The sequence below is a fragment of the Crassostrea angulata genome, chromosome 8, assembly GCF_025612915.1.
Source record: "Crassostrea angulata isolate pt1a10 chromosome 8, ASM2561291v2, whole genome shotgun sequence".
In the NCBI taxonomy this organism is placed as follows: Eukaryota; Metazoa; Mollusca; class Bivalvia; order Ostreida; family Ostreidae; genus Magallana; species Magallana angulata.
Genome location: NC_069118.1, coordinates 54,554,893 through 54,572,918, shown reverse-complemented (window position 1 = coordinate 54,572,918; position 18,026 = coordinate 54,554,893). Strand labels below are relative to the sequence as shown.

The 18,026-nt window shown below is 34.1% G+C and overlaps 2 protein-coding genes across 2 annotated transcripts; one reads left to right on the top strand and one right to left on the bottom strand.

Moving 5' to 3' along the window:
- On the bottom strand, positions 1 to 2,365 carry LOC128161110 (3-hydroxyacyl-CoA dehydrogenase type-2-like). Its single transcript, XM_052824349.1, has 4 exons — positions 2,219 to 2,365; positions 1,103 to 1,348; positions 996 to 1,005; positions 1 to 399 (listed from the first exon to the last, which is right to left on the bottom strand). Exons 1-4 carry the CDS (start codon positions 2,363 to 2,365, stop codon positions 212 to 214), a joined length of 591 nt encoding a protein of 196 aa, XP_052680309.1. The 3' UTR covers positions 1 to 211.
- Positions 2,366 to 9,154: 6,789 nt separating this feature from the next.
- LOC128159469 (tripartite motif-containing protein 3-like) lies at positions 9,155 to 11,219 on the top strand. Its single transcript, XM_052822583.1, has one exon. It carries the CDS (start codon positions 9,155 to 9,157, stop codon positions 10,823 to 10,825), a length of 1,671 nt encoding a protein of 556 aa, XP_052678543.1. The 3' UTR covers positions 10,826 to 11,219.
- Positions 11,220 to 18,026: the final 6,807 nt, after the last annotated feature.

Genomic DNA, 18,026 nt, shown 5'->3' with positions numbered 1-18,026 from the left:
CAAAAACACATTATAGCATTTTCATCTTGTATAATTTCTTGGATCACATTACAGCAATGAAACAAAAAATCTTTGTTCACAACTTTCATGTGATTTGTTGTCATTTTGCATTAATTCGCCCAATCAAAACTTCACAATGCTCTCAGTTTACAGTGCTCTCAGTCTATGACATCACAATAAGCAATACTGATCCAATAGGAATTGAGGACTGTCATACCATTCCAAGAGCTCCATCCAATCGGTTTGTTTCTCCATTCAGATAAGGATTTTCAACAATTGTTAGAAACATTAGTGCAAATTCATCCGGTTTTCCAAGTCTCTGAGGAAAAACAACTGTTTTGGTCAGGGCATCAATTGCTTTCTGTGGCAAGGCTGCTAGCAAAGGAGTGTCGAATACACCTAGAAATAAATTGGTCAATGGTTCCATTAAAATTACCAATTAGAGAGTTATCAAATTCTGACATCATCGAATAAGAGACTTATACCACACAATGACATCATCCAATCTTACACAGGATGTTGACCAGTCATCATCTCAACATTACCAGTAGACATTGTACACAACATTAAACATACATACTGTACACAACATAACCTGTACATATTGTACACAACATTACATGTACATACTGTACACATTACATGTACATATTGTACACAACATTACCTGTACATACTGTACACAACATTACTTGTACATATTGTACACAACATTACCTGTACATAATGTACACAACATTACATGTACTAACTGTACACAACATTGCATGTACATACTGTACACAACACTACCTGTACATATTGTACGCAACATTAACTGTACATATTGTACACAACATTACTTGTACATATTGTACACAACATTACTTGTACATATTGTACACAAGATTATCTGTACATACTGTACACAACATAACCTGTACATACCTACACAACATTACATGTAAACATGCACTGTACACAACATTACGTGTACATACTGTACACACCATTACTTGTACATGCCTACACAACATTACCTGTAAACATGAACTGTACACAACATTACCTGTACATAGTGTACACACAATTACCTTTATACATGCACTATACGCAACATTACCTCGACAGATTGTACACACTCGGATTCCAAACTCCCAAACATCTTAATGTCTCGAGCTAATGGTAGTGTCATTCCTGCGATTGCAGCTTTACTCGCTGCATAAGCCACCTCACTCATCTGTCCGTCAAATGCGGCGACGCTGGAGGTATTGATGATCACCCCTCTGGCCTTGTCCTCATTGGGCACGTTCCGTGCCCTCAGAATCACCGCCTGACGTATCATGTTAAAAGTTCCCAATGTGTTTACCTGGATAAAAAATGTAAACTTGTAAACATACTAATACAATCCCAATGGAGATTAAGGTATTGTACACATGGATGTATGTTCTTTTAACCCACCACTTTCAAAAGTTTGTTTTATTGTGAAGGCCAAAATGTCATAATACTAAATATATCACAATGTCTGGGTGAATCTGCTTTGGGGTGATTTGTCTGTTTTTCGAAGGGTTGTTTTGTAACAGTTTTTTGAGCATGCAGCGTTATTCATATAATTTTTATTAAAATATTTATCCACTGCGATATCCATCAAATTGACATGCATATGCATATTAATTACATCATTGCCTTACAGCTTTAATTCGCTTCCTCTACAACTCGACCAAGCAGCTTCAACAAACATTATCATTAGACATGACATCATGGACTCCCAACATGGAAACCTCAACACATGTATATGTTCACTTAATATGTTGTTTTGGCGTGTATGGTATTTGGCGGATATTGGGTTTTCAAAAAGTTAGCGTAGAGTTAAATGCAATGATTTCTAGATGCACCTCTTTCATACATAAATGCATGATATTTTATGGTGATAAACTTGATTTAGCGGAAGCCACTTTTCGCCAAAAATACTATAAAAAAATAATACACAGCCAAATGTAATATGTGTACATTTACAGTAGGTTGTGCAAAATGTGTATGGGTATTGTTTACTCTTGCTTTTGATGCAGTGTCCACATTTACACTTGTATTCGATGCAGTGCCAACCTGTTTCACTTTTGATATGGTATATAATTGTGAAAATGGAAAATCAGTGCAAAGAAATTACAATTTTAAATGAACGCGTCATCATGGAACCCAAATCACCATGTACACTTTGAAAGCTGATAGTTTTTTTTACTAAATAAGGTTGTGGGATTTGTATTGATGCTTGTAAATTTTCCTTTGAGGCAGTTTCCTCCTTTAACACCTTTTCGATCTCATCAAGAGGTAGGGGGTTCTTCTGGAGGATGTAGGTTTTTAGAATGAATTCTAAATCCGATTCCATGACTTTCTCACTACACAAAGTGACAAATTAAAAAAAATCACTTTTATACAGAATTTACACGTAATATTAAGATTGGTTCTGTCTTATACATTATTTTTTATATCCTATGTAATGTGCATTTATCAATGGTGTATTAGATAAGTCCATCGTCCAGCGATTAACTTCAAGGTACTTAAACGTATATTGATTTTGATTTACGTGACTGTGTTCATTGTTCATTAAACAGATAAAACAAAAAGACAATGTTCTTATACACCAAAGTAATTGGGTTTAGTTGTAACAAAGATCTCAGATAACAGGGATTGTTAAGTTTTCAATGCTGACTGCCAACTGTTTTGTTTTAAATTGCCACCATATAAACAGTATGATCTAACAAAAACCCTCACCTCCGATATTGATTCAATCAGACAAATAATGAACATGTGTAGTTTGACGTATGGCATTTAAAGACAGATTTAAAAGCCATTTGAATCGAGATTAAAAGAGATAGATTTCAGTTAGGATTGGTGTATATGATTTATTTTTTCGTACCTGCGTTTTGCCACCATGATTTTGAAGAAATGATCTGTACGAGCAAGCAGATGTTACCGAGAACATACTTCTTCGGTTACATTTTTTCTATATTATTATACATGTATATTAATCCTCTCTCTCTCTCTCTCTCTCTCTCTCTCTCTCTCTCTCTCTCTCTCTCGTCTCTGAGGGGACGGGTGTAATTCTGCAGAGATTTAATCCTATTCATGCAATATTTAAGCTGTACCAGATCAGAAATTCATAATTACGACATATTTTCTATGATAGTGACTTTGTCAATCGATCATGTCACCTTGTAAGTCTTTACCTGTTATTAGGCTTTTATTTTTATTTTTTGTATTTATAGTGGGCTAAGTTAATATCATGACAATTCAATGGCTTGAAAAATTAAAATCAGAGGTGTATAGCGAAATGTCACACAATTACAACACAATTACATACTGAGGAAGCACGTAACAACAGGGGGGTCACCCATATTTGTTTTAGGTTTCGCATTACTTTCAAGAATGCAATTACGTGCCTGCCCGAAGATGCAATCAAAACAAAGCAGCTGGCAAAAAACTACCATATTCTCCTTAAGATTATTAAGAGTTTCTGCTTGTAATTGGGGTGATCGACTTTGCAGAGGGGTGGAAATATGGAAGCGATTCTGCAAGACTTCATCCAACCAATATTCAAACCGGATTATGAGATCTCCTTCGAGAAAGTACATCGGATGGGTAAATATAATGAATTAAACGATCGCCTCCGAAATATCGTTGCCAAATTCACATTCTTCAAAGACTGTACGGATAATAACTTACTGGGCTAAACTTTTAGAGGTGCATGATTGTTAACTTACGCATATATTGTATCGCTATTTTTATAAATGTTTTTTCTGAGGGTTTGTTTATGTACCCATGGCTGAAATATGTTAGAGATATTCTTAACTCATGTGGTTTTTTCTATGTCTGAATTAATCAATGTTTTCTAGTACCAAATGGCTAAAATCTATTGTTAAAGAGACACTCATAAATCAGTTTTTACAAGATTGGTACAGGAGTGTAGAAAATTTACCCAAATGTTTTAATTACAGAATCTTTAAGAAAAGCTTTGGACAGGAAATTTATCTCAAGAATCTTCCAAATGATCTAAGATTCATATTTACAAAATTTAGAACCTCTAATCATAAATTACTTATTGAAACTGGGAGATGGAATAACATAGAAAGATGTCATAGATTTTTTTTTTATTATGTAATAAAAACACTTTGGGTGACAAATGCCACTATGTTATGGAATGCCAGGCATTTTTCTTTATTCCGCAGCAAATTAATTGAAGAAAAAGATTCAACAAATGTTAATACTTATAAATTTGGGAACCTTATGAATACCAATGACATTGATTCATTAACAAAATTGTCCATATTTGTTAAAAAATATTAGCTCGATTTATTTAACTCTGTACTCTTCCTAAATTCACCCTGTATTTGTACATTTGTAAATATTTCTGTTTTTGTACCTCATGGTTTGAGAGGAATAAACATTCATTCACTTTTTTTATTTAGTTAAGTGTCAAACAACATGTTAGATGCATATGGTTGTTTACTCCACTTGTAAAAGAATACAAAGTCATTCAAAGTTTATTTTGTGTGTTCTTTCCGTTCTGGAGTGAAACGTTCCTAGCTTATATCTTTCTTAAAGTAAGCTATCTTTGTTGCTCAAATACTCTTTTTTGAAATATTTCAACAGAAATCGTTCAACAAGTTTGTTTAAAGTTTACAGGTTGCATCTTAATTGCACAATTCTGATAAAAATGCACAGTAAAAATGTATATACATGTATACTGTTGAGTACATGTAGAAATTGCATTATTTCCATAGAATTCTTTCCCTTATGGTATAATTGAACGGTTACAAAATACATTTATAATTTACAGAATTTTGAAAATTTATTCGAATTTATCGTTTCATGGTAAGATTTCATGATAAGACTATGTATGTATTACATTTGACGTTATATGTTTACATGTATGTAAGGTTGACTACTTTAGATTAAAGATCATAATTTTTATTTTTACCTCAACCACCTTTTTAAGATCCTTTCTTTACATTTAATAATGAGACAAGTTTGTGTATCAATGTATTAATGTGACAGTGTCTAAATTTATGTTGAAAATTTTGATTATATGTTTCGTCATTTATGTAAGCAATATTTATACATTTCTTCCCTTTTTCAAACAGTCTGCCGTTGAAATTCACCATCTTTTGCCAAACCACCATTAAGAACTGTGAGAATCCATTACCATCATCAACATCCTTGGGAGAGGCCTTCAAAACTTTAAAGATCCTTGGGAGAATCTATAAACTTCTTTAAACGTTTACACATATATATATGTGTAACCCCTCCCTCCTATGTTTTGTAAGACCACCCTTCCTCTTACTTTGCTGCCTCCTCATCCACGCCTACTTTCCATGATTCATTATAAGTTTGTATCATTATTATGATTATCATTAAAAATCTCATTGAACAAAAATATTGCAGAATTATTCATCAATTTGTTTGTATCTAGAATAGTTAGATATCCTTAATTTTTTAATGTTAATTTTTCTAATTGTCATATATACAAAATTACAACACTTAACTAAAATAGGGATGTCCATGAAATTGTCTTATTTGGACAAAGAAACAGACACTGTCAGTAGTATCTGGAAGATACATCCTTAAGACAGATGGAAGACGTCATATTAGTATGCTCTCATTTAGAATTATTTTGGAACACGTCTAAGACCATATTTTTATTCCTTCTATAATTCAAATTACAAAGGGCTCAATGGTCATGAACATTATAAGACTAATTATAAGACTAATCTAACCTCAATGAAAAGAAGAGTTCTGTATAAAGATTTAGGAAAACATTCAAATTTTTAAGCTAAAATATTTGGATTTTTTCTTTACAAAAAGTTAGTGAATGGCCAAAAATATCATATTTCAAAGTTTCGGACAAACCTGATGGTTAATTTGATGAACAGCCAGTCTCCTGAATATGATATGCCTTTTCTTATGTTATCATTGGCACTGTTTTTGTGGTCTTTTGTATTTATTTGATATTTATTATTGGAGGTGGGGGGGGGGGGGAGAAGTTGCCTCAATTCTTGATATTTGCAAAAACTATGACATAATATTATATTAGAACTGAGACAAAAATTATTTTTAAAACTAATTTATTTTGAACTATCACCAATTATTTCCAAATTTGATCATATGTCTGATGGCATTTTCTCCCGGCAACTCCATTTTCTGTCGTAGAATATCATCACTGAGCAGTCAACTGATCAAACATTGGATCCATATAAAGGGGTCAAACGTTATACGTATAAAGAGGTATAGGTAGAGAGTCACAAAATCAACTAATTTTTAAGTACTTGTACATGTATACAAGAATATCAATCGATTGTCTCCTCGTACATCAATAAAAATTACCAATGAACATGATCACCTCATACTGTGCTTCATTAATATTCATAGACATTATTTTTCATAGATTAAGTGAAAATTACATTTTCAATACGTTATTAATACATTATTAGAAATCACACTCTGATGACGATTTAATTTGGTGGATCAAATCAACCATAAAATCCAAGGATATTGGTATTCAACAAATATTGATAAAATCACGATAATCTAAATTTCAAACAGCGTCCAAAATAAAACATTTTTCTTTGATACGATCCAATAAATAATTATCTAGATGTTGTCCGGCCACAAACACGTTCGGAACTGTTCGTTGACCAGTTATTTTCAGCAGAGCGTTTTGAATTTCACTTCCATTGGCTGTCGGAGCAAATAAAGAAAAAAAAGTGCTGAATACACAAATGATTGAAATTTCACTCAATTACTGCATGTTATTGAAGCAAGGAATTTCAAACCTCAGTGATACAACGAAAGAGAAAAAGAATATTGATTGCAACGTGATGAAGGGAAAGACAATTACATAGTCGAACATCCTACGGCAAGCCATGAAAACAAAAATCAATAACTTTCTTTTTACTAGGACATTTCTTGGTTATATTACTATATTGCTGGTAGAAATGTGTAAATTTGAACAAATTCCCACACTAACCACTCCCTCACAGGCTTTTATTTTTATATTTGACTCAAAGGGGCATGGTCACGATTTTAGTCAAATTTTATTTTTCTGTTTTTATGATTTGTAATCTTTCACTTTCACTTTCTGACCTTGCAGCTGGTCACCTCAAATTTGATCTGTGAATATTCTTAAAGTCTTTCACCTGGAGAGATTTGAAAAACAAAATCAACTGTTTGTTTAGTGTTATTATATACTGACATAAAAATATAAAATTGCAAAGACGCAAGACATCATATTCTCTCTCTAATTGTGTAAATGAAGTGTGTGTGTGTGTGGGGGAGGGGGGGGGGTGTTCGCTAAAATGATATGGCAAAACCTAAGCGATTCGTGATAAGTGCGTTGTCTAAAGGGGTATGATAACGATTTTGGTAAAAAGCAAAAACAAAAACAAATTTTGTAGTGTAAAGTCAGATTCGTTTTCCGGCAAAATGCGTCGGTATTAAAAAACTCTAAAAATGAAAGTAAAAGTTTGGAATTTTACAAATTTGGAAAAAGGGTGTAACCTACATCAAACGATTTTAATTCTTTTCTTCAAAAGATAATTCAATTTTGACACTTTCTTTTAAAATTGTAAATCCCCTTTTCTGATAAGGGTCAAACATTTTGATTTAAAATGTCCGAATAAATGTACATGTACATGTATAATACATTTTGCAAGTATAGGAACTATTTTGCTTATAGGCACTACTTTGTGGACCTACCGATTCTAAAAATAGTTTGAGGGATATATCCATTAGTAATGCATTCCTAAAGCATTGTACATGTAAACAATAAAATCAGAAAAATAGAATTTGACCAAAATTGTGACTATATGCCCCCTTTAAACTGTTCCGAATGTTTTTGTTGCTTTATATAAAAAGATACCAAACATAAAAATGCTAAAAACACTGAGATATAAAGGGGGGGCTGAGAAAATTGGCATAATAATTCATTTTGAGATTGGAGATGCGGGTGATTATTGAATTTATTGAAGCTTCCTAGCCACGAATATGCTCAAACTGTTTTTAAAATATTAGTAGAATTTTTAAGTAATATTCTATGACACATATATGCGTTAACTTCTGAAATATGGATAGCTGATACTAAAATTAGAGAAGGCTAGACCTTGCAGCAATAACATCACTAGATTTTTTTATAAGACTTTTTTTACGCCCTAAACGTTGAGGCACCAATTCAAGGATGTTTCGGAACCAACATTAATTTTGTTTCTCATTTAACTTTCACTTTATTAACAAACGTGTTAACTTGTTAAAATTTTAATATTTTAATAAGTTTGAGAAACTTTTTTTCCAAAAGTAATTTTCTTCTTATTACACTGATATCAATCTACGTGTTACTATTACAGTTAATCTATACTATGCGTCTTATTGAATTATTAATTACGCGAGGGAGCTTATTGGCGCTGGTGTCACTACAAATTTCGCCATAAATTCTTACTAAAAGTGCGCACCTTTAGATACAGGGTATAAATTTAAAAGGAATTTTTAGGACAAATCCTATTAACATCTTTTTAAACAACACTTCATTTACAAATAATAAGAAACCACAGATGCAACCTGCAAGACACCAGACTTTGTTTACATCGAAGTTACACGTGCTTGAAAATCAAGCCCAGGCCTTTTCACCCCCCCCCCATTAATACAAAACTGGGAAAGTCAGACATCTTACACATTATTTTTCATGTTACAAAAATGTCAGCTCCTGTCGCGGGCGGAAACGTACCAAAGTCAAAGGGTAATTCGGGAATTGTTTGCTTTGTTTTGATGTTATGCCACCTAAATAACTCCACCCCTGCTATATATAAGTTAATCACGTGACGATCACAAAGGCCAACAAGACCAGGAAGAAAAATACCGTAATCGCCATGTTGGACTGTAGAGGTTTGCTTCTTAATCAGTAATTCTTTTTAAAAAATTGGAAAATGAAATAAAAAAAATAAAATGCGTTAAAAAAGTCATAATAACCAAGAAACCCGCGAACTATTGTGTACCTCTGCACTTTCAAAATGCAAGTTATATAAAAAATAATTGAATAATTTACTGAAGTATGGTATAGTAGTTGTGGTTAATTTATTTTTTTTTTTGCTTCAGAATATTTCTTAAAATCGCATTAAAGTGTCTAACCATGGACCCTGAGTACAGCCTTCAGGATGTGTTACGGTGTCATCTCTGTGAGACCCCGGGCCCCGCTGTATACTGTGCTATTTGTGAGAAATATCTGTGTAAAGCCTGTGAGGGGAGCCATATCTCGGATCTATCCAAAGAACACAAAGTGGTGCCATTTGAAAAGAGAGGATCTACTCTTAAATGTCCAAAACATTCCTTAAAAATATGTGAACAATACTGTGAACATTGTGACATTCCTATTTGTACAACATGTGCTTCTTCTAAAAAACACCAAAGCCATAAATTTATTGAAATAACTAAAAAGATTGACAGAAGCAAAGAAATCATTCAAAAAGATTTACAAGAACTAGAGAAATCCATTTATCCCAAATACCAAGAGATTGCATCCATTAACCCAGTCCAGAGATCTGCTCTGAATGAAAATTCCCAGAAATTAACAACAGAAATCGACAAACATGGAGAAGACTTGCACAGAGAAATAAACACCATTATCAGAGACATGAAATCTAACGTGGAAGTAATGGACACCAAACACCTGGCTGCGCTAAATAAACAGGAAGATAAAATTAAACACACCATTTCTGAAATCACACAGACTATTGCTGAACTGAAGGCGTTACTGCACTCCAATGATGTTAGCCGTGTCTCTGCCTACAAATCCAGGAATGATGAATTCAGAAGATTGCCCCCTAAACTCACAGTGTCCATAGCAAGTTTTACCCCTCAGAAGATCAACAAAGATAAGATTTATCAACAGTTTGGTTCTCTGTCAGAGTCATCTATCAAAACAGAAGAGCACGGTTACACCATGGAATCTCCCGGTGCTGAGTCCTCTCCCCCGGACAGACCGCTCATTGATGTACCACATATCATCACACAGATAAACACCGAGTGTATAGGATTACGCAGTGTGTCCTGTCTGAGTGATGAGGAGATGTGGACGTGTAGTTATGATGACAACATCATGAGACTGTACAACCTCAGTGGGGAACTTGTGAAGTCAGTCCAAACCAAGTCAGGGTACTCTCCGCGGGACATAGCAGTGACAAGGAGTTGGGATCTAGTCTTTACTGATTACAAAGATAGAACTGTGAACATAGTGAAGAATACACAGATAAAGACAGTGATCAGAGTACGGGGGTGGAGACCTCGCAGTGTTTGTAGTACCTCCTCTGGTGACCTCCTGGTTGGCATGGACAGTGATGATGATAAACAAACAAAAGTTGTGTGTTACTCCGGCTCCACAGAGAAACAAAGTATTCAGTACGACGACGAAGGACAACCTCTCTATTCATCTGGTGGATTTTATAACAATAAATACATCAGTGAAAACAGGAACCTAGATATATGTGTGTCAGACCCTGGAGCCCATGCAGTAGTGGTGGTCAATCAGGCCGGGGAACTCCGATTTACCTACACTGGTCCTCCCTCTACTACCAATGGATCATTCTATCCATACGGCATCACAACAGACAGCCAGGGTTGGATACTGACCACAGACTTTGACAACCACCGTATCCACGTCCTGGATCAGGACGGACAGTTCCTCCGCTACATTGACAACCGTCATTTAAAGGATCCATGTGGTTTAAGTGTGGACACCAGAGACAACCTCTTTGTGACTGAGTACTACACAGGTAAAGTGAAGAAAATACAATATAACATATAAACAAACTGTGTTTATAATAATCAAACTATTTGTTTATGTATATACATGTAACATTAGTGAAGGAAATCCACATTACAAATGAAACAAACCATGATTTGTAATAATCAAACAGTTCATGATATTGAATTATATTTAAATTAAGTTCTCAACTGACAACAGCTAAATGTTACATGTTATTATATCATGTTTGATTAACATGTCAATAAACTGTTTTACATCTAGTATGTTAACAAACTACATGTAACTGACTGTGTTTACATAATGTATGTCAACTGAGTGATTGTTTTATTCATTAAATGTAAACTAACTGTGTTTATATATTGGGTGTGATTGTCAACAGACCAAGAGATGTTATTGAAAACTTCAAACATTGCATGCCATCAAACTGTGTGTGTAATATTATTATATTAAATATATGTTACCCTGTTAAATCTAAATGTAATGTAAACTGTTTATGTGTGTATATTAAATGATAAATGTAAATAAACTGTACAATTATGAGGTTTGGTTAATTACATCAATAACATAGGCTCTTGACATTACAAACATTTTTTTTCTCAGAGGTAGAAAGTTCTCTTAACAAAATATATAAAAAATATATAAATATCAATTACCTTAGCTGGTCATGTAAAATTTGATTGTTATTGTTGATCAGCACGTTTCACCGAAGGAACAGCCAATTCTTCCATATATAAAGGTTACCATGGTTACTATAACTACTTGGAGGTCTGAGGTCAGTCCATGTAAGTCTGTATTCATCAAAGTTTGGATTATTTTGTGACTTAGCAACAGGGATAGCATGGACTGACCTAACAGCTGTTTTATATTACCCATATATGGAAGAATTAGCTATGCCTTCTATGCTCAGTATCGAGAAAACTGGTAACCTTCAAACTTGCTTTTATTGGATAATTGAGATTTAGAGAGAAATTAAGAGAAAAAGAGAGATGCAAATATAATTGATACAAGAGGCCCATGGATTACACTGCTCACCTAAGAAAATTTAGTCATAATAAAATCAGCTTTATGGAGTCAAATACAAAATATTTGGACAATTTAGTAGAAGATGTCAAGTATAAAAATATCTTAAATTTTGACTTCACATTGAGGCCCCCACCCTACCCCAGGTACCCTACTTCAAATTTGAATCAGCTATATCTGAGGATGCTTCCACACAAGTTACAGCTTTTCTGGCCAATTGGTTTCTGAGAATAAGATTTTTAGAGATGTTTCTCTGTATATTCCTAAGTGAAAATAAGACCCCCCTCCAATGTGACCCACCCTACACTTGGGGTTCACGATTTGAAGAAACTTGAATTAACTACGGTATATCGGAGGATGCTTCCACACAAGTTAAAGCTTTTCTGGACAATTGGTTTCTGGAATAAGCTTTATAGAGATTTTTCTCTATATATCCCTTGGTAAAAATTAGTCCACCCCATGTGACCTTACCCTAACCCTGGGGATCATGATTTGAACAAACATCAATATACACTATCTGGAGATGTTTCCACACAAGTTACACCTTTCCTGGCCAAACGGTTTTTGAGAAGAAGATTTTTAAAAATACCAACACATAATAATTATTTCAATAATTCTTAATTACCTCCCCTTAAAAGATGACATGGCCGTTCATTTTAACAAACTTGAATTCCCTATTTCAAATAATGCCTTTGGTTTAGTGTGGTTAAAATTGACCCAGTGGTTCTGGAGAAGTCTAAGTATAAAAAGTTTATGGACAGATGGACAGACAGACGCCTGACAAAAAGTGATCAGAAGAGCTCACTTCAGCTTCCAGCTTAGGTGAGCTTAAAAGGGTTTTTTGGGTGATTCGTATATGTGCTATGAAGGTAGAAATCATTACAGAAAAAAATCACACAAACAACAAGGTTATTTATGTTTTTTATCTGCAACGGTAGCTACTGTCACAACTGCGTGTACCATCAGTGAAAGCATTTTATTCTTTTTTTTTTTAATTCAGAATTAATAAACAAAAAATTTAATGAACAACTTATTACTTTATGGGGATCAAATTACACTTAGCTTTAATGTACAAACCTCCCAATAAACAGTCCGTAGATTCTAAGCTGGCTGTGATAGTAGTAACTTCCCAGCTGTTATTATCTCCAGGGTCTGAAAAATGCCAAATACTTTAAGTCATATGGGAAAGAAACCGAAATGTATCTTAATTCAGTACAATTATTTCAAAATTTGATCTTTATTGAAGCCCTAGGACATCGACTGCAACATCAATTATATATGTTGATTACTTGATGATTCAATTTTGTCTATGAATATCTAGTGTTGAACATTTGAAAATATGAAAGCTGCACTTTTGATCTAATAATTCACCAGTAAAATGTATGAGTTATCTTTCTTTGATTATAGTCACATAGTTTAGTCTGATGATACACCATATTGATTTTCAGACACGCTTCTTATAAAAAATCATCTCTGAGTTTAGGTCTTCTCTATATTCCAATGTGAAAATTAGACCCCCCTCCTTACCCCTGGTGATCATATTTTGAAGAAACTTTAATCTACACTACAATCATTGCTTCCACACAAGTTACACCTTTTCTGGCCAAACTATTTTTGAGAAGATTTTTAAAAAAATACATTTTAGATAATTCTTCAATATATTCCCTTGCAAAAGGATGTGGCCCTTCAATTTAACAAACTTGAATCCCCTTTACCAAATAATATGCTTTGTACCAAGTATGGTTAAAATTGGCCCATTGGTTCTAAAGAAGTCTAAAATACAAAAAGTTTATAGACTGATGGACAGACAGACACCAGACAAAAAGTGATAAGAATAGCTCACTTGAGCTTTCAGCTTAAGTGAGCAAAAGAGGTTTCTTTGGTGATTCATGTATGGCCTTTGAAAGTATGTAGCTATCATTGCAGAAAAAAAATTACATAACTCGCTGGGTTATTTGATTTTTTTCTTCAATAATAGCTACCATCTCTCATCCCATGTACCACCAAAGAAAGCATTTTATTGTGTGTTTTTCTTAGATATTTCAGAAGAACTTGATGGACAACTTATGACATTATCAGGATCAAATTACACTTACCTCTAAGGTACAACTTCCCAATAAACAGTCCGCATTTTCTAAGCTGGCTGTGATAGTAATAACTTTCCAGCTGTTATTATCTTTAGGGTCTGAAAAATGCCAAAATTTTAAGTCATGGTGAACAGCGGCCACCGCGCTAACAATTGGGACATCTAGGCAAGACAAAAATTTTGCTTTCAAGCAGCAATGTCTTGACTCCGCCCTACTACGATCTGATTGGACAAAGGTCAGTCAAAATATTACGTTGAAACTTTTTTTGGAGTAACCGCCTATTAAAAGCGTCAACGTACAGTACCGATCAGACCCAACCTAACACCAGAGTGAACCCCATCTACACCCCGGGTTTACTTTTGGGGTTTACTCTGGCTTTACTTTTTGAAAATTTGGGTCCATTCGGGGATTACTTTGGATTTACTCGGGGTTTACTTTGGGTTTACTAGGAAATTGCTTTAGAGGTCAACTGTACCCACTAAACTGTGAAGCAGACTCGTATTTTATCTTACCATCCTACTGCCTGTAATTCCTGCCCCTTGTATATCCCGAATATACGATAGTCGATATGGGCCGGACAAAAAGTAACCACGAGTTGTGTTTGATATGCCGGCAATTCCTGAAATGCCGGCAAAAAGTAACCACGCGTTATATTTGATTTGCCGACAATTCTTAGATGCCGGCAAATCTCAAATATGGGCAAATCTTACTTTTTGTTCTATTAAAATACCAGAGGATATAAAGGTCAAAAAGTCTCGTTATCTTAATTGACAAACGCTTTTGACAAAAAGCATGTCAGTTTTACTTGCAACGTGAATTATTAATGACATTAAACAGAACCCAAGAGCAATTTAAAAAAAAGACGGCATCCTAACATCCAGACATGTCTTAATCTTATTAGAACCCGACACTCTTAATGAAGCATTTGTTCAATTGCTTATATTTCATGACCAATTAAGAGTGTTTCGGCGGTATAAATAGCACATGTCATTTTAAATTTGTAATAAGGCCCGCCTCGTTAGGAGTTCACCTTATACATAAATCAATTAATTTCTTTGAACTTCATTTGGTTTAAATTTGGATCTAATGATTATGTCACCTATTCTTTGTGTTTACTGTATGCAACCATAGGAGGTGTTGTGAATAATTTTTGCATACTTCGTTATGTTGTATGTTATCCCAATATTTCATAAGTCGTTTTCTTAATCCCTTTATACAAATTTGGTTACTAAAACATTAGATACAGCCTTTTTTAGGGTCTTCCGTTTTCAACGGAAGACCCTCTTGTTATTCTATTGTTTTTTTTAGGGTCTTCCGTTTCCAACGGAAGACCCTCTTGTTATTCTATTGTTTCTTTTTAGGGTCGTCCGTTTTCAACGGAAGACCCTCTTGTTATTCTATTGTTTCTTTTTCATTAGGGTCTTCCGTCTTCAGCGGAAGACCCTTCTATTATTGTAATGTTTCTTTTTCACTTTTCTTATTATTCTTATTCTTTTTTTTTTCTTACCGATTTTGTGCAGGCGATTTCTCGGAGATGGCTTGCTCGATTTCAGTCAAATTTTCAGGGATGGTGCCTTGTCAAATGAAGTTTGTACCGCCGGAACGGTTTTTAAAAATTCACTTCCGGTCGGAAGTTATCGTCATTAAACGATTTTTTTAAAGTCAAATTTGTCTGCGACGTTTCTCAAGAACGACTGAAGATATAGAGCTGAAATTTTTAGAGATGATAGATTTAACGTTTTTCTGGTGCACTATTGTCTAAAAAATGTCCGCCGTCACTTCCAGTCTTCTCCAGAAGGAATTTTGAAAAATTGAATTTTTCGACTTTTTTATTTTCTAATATTTTTTTTTGAAATTTTTACACATTATAGAGACCCTCTTACTGATTTAGAATATGTAATTTGTTTTAAAATCGATCAGGGCATTCTCGAGAAATTAAGCGTCAAAGTCCTGAAGCGAGAGTCCGAGTAGCTCAGTCGATATAGTCGTGGACATGGCCCAGGCGACCCGGGTTCAAGCTTCGAGTGCCGCAAATTTTTTTCTGTTTTTTTTTTTCGCTTAGATCTACGATTTTATCTTTGAATTGATAAGTTTAATCTAATCTATTCAAAAATCGTACGGAAGACCCACTCGTTGCTCGCAACGAGATCGAATCTAGTTAGGGTCTTCCGTCTTCAGCGGAAGACCCTTCTATTATTCTTCGGTTTCTTTTTCAATTCTATTATTATTATTATTATTATTCTTCTTTTTTTCCTTACACATTTTGTGCAGAAGATTTCTCGGCGATTACTCGTTCGATTTCTTTTAAATTTTCAGAAAAGATGTCCCGTTGTCTGAAGTTTGTACCGCCGGAATATTTTTTTAGAAATTCACTTCCGTTCGGAAGTTATCGTCATTTTACGATTTTTAAAAGTCAATTTTGTCTGACAGGTTTTTCAAAAATGAGTAAAGATATAAAGCTGAAATTTTCAGAGATGATAGACCTACTGTTTTTCTGGCGCAACACACTCAAGAAAATGTCCGCCGTCACTTCCTTTTGTCATAGGAAAAAAATTTTAAAAATTAATTTTTTCGACTTTTTTATTTTTTAATATTTCTTTTTTATATTTTAACAGTTGATAGTGACCCTCTGACTGATTCAGAATATGTAATTTGTTTTAAAATCGATCAAGGCGTTCGCGAGAAATTAAGCGTCAAAGTCCTGAAGCGAGAGCCCGAGTAGCTCAGTTGATAGAGTCGTGGACATGGTTCAGGCGACCCGGGTTCAAGCCCCGAGTGCCGAAAAAAAAATTTCCTATTTTTTTTTGGATAGATTAACAATTTCGTGTTAAAAGTCGTCTTCTCTACTCAAAAATCTCACGGAAGACCCACTCGTTGCTCGCAACGAGATCGAATCTAGTTATTATTATTTTTCTTTTTCTTTATTTTTCTGACTTTTTCAAAGCTTAATATCTCAAAAAGTTTTCAACAGATTTACATGAAACTTTCAGGGATTATGAAACATTATTGTGCCTCAAAGTTGTAAAATTTTCAACTACAACGTCATTTCCGTTTTTACGTTACGTCAATTTTTAAATTTTAAAAAAGTAATTTTGTCCAGGGCGTTTTTCAAAAACGGTTCAAGATAAAGACTTGGAATTTTCTGTGTTGAAGCAATGATCGTTTTTATTTGGACATAAGACTGGAAATTAGTTTCCGTCACTTCCGGTCTAAACCGGGAGTGTTTTGAAATTTTCGAATTTTCGAATTTTTCGTTTTAATTTAAAATGTTTACGAGGTTTGTAGAGTTTGTTATGCTGAACACGAATCTGAAATCCGTTTGAAAATCGGACGATGCATTACAGAGATATCGGGGGTTAAAAATTGTTTTTTCCGGAAATTTTGATTCCGCGTCCTTGGTTTAAAAATAGCGTAATGGTCAAAGTAAAATTAACTCGTACCAAAAATAATCGCTAAGTCGTACTTGAACACATTCGGATTTTTTTGTTAAGTCGTTCTTGAAATCAGAAAGGTTTTTGTTAAGTCGTACGTAAAATCATTCGTATTTTGTTAAGTCGTACCAGGAATAATTCGATTTTTTTCATCTTTTTATTTTAGTTACTCTTGTTTTTGGTTTAAGGGCTCTGCTTCATACAGGAACTTCCAGCTTTACTTCCGATATTAACGGAAGACCCACTCGTTGCTTTGCAACGAGCTTTGCTCTAGTTATTAGGGTCTTCCGTTTTTGAACGGAAGACCCTCTTGTTATTCTATTGTTTCTTTTTAGGGTCTTCCGTTTCCAACGGAAGACCCTCTTGTTATTCTATTGTTTCTTTTTATTATTATTATTATTATTATTCTTTTTCTTTATTTTTCTGACTTTTTTAAAGCTTAATATCTCAAAAAGTTTTCAACGGATTCACATGAAATTTTCAGGGATTATGGAGTATCACTGTCCCTTAAAGGTGTTAAATTTTAAACTACAACGTCACTTCCGTTTTTACGTTACGTCAATTTTTAAATTTAAAAAAAGTGATTTTGTCCAGGGCGTTTTTCAAAAATGCTTCAAGATAGAGACTTGGAATTTTCTGTGTTGAAGCATTGATCGTTTTTATTTGGACATAAGGCTGGAATTTAGTTTCCGTCACTTCCGG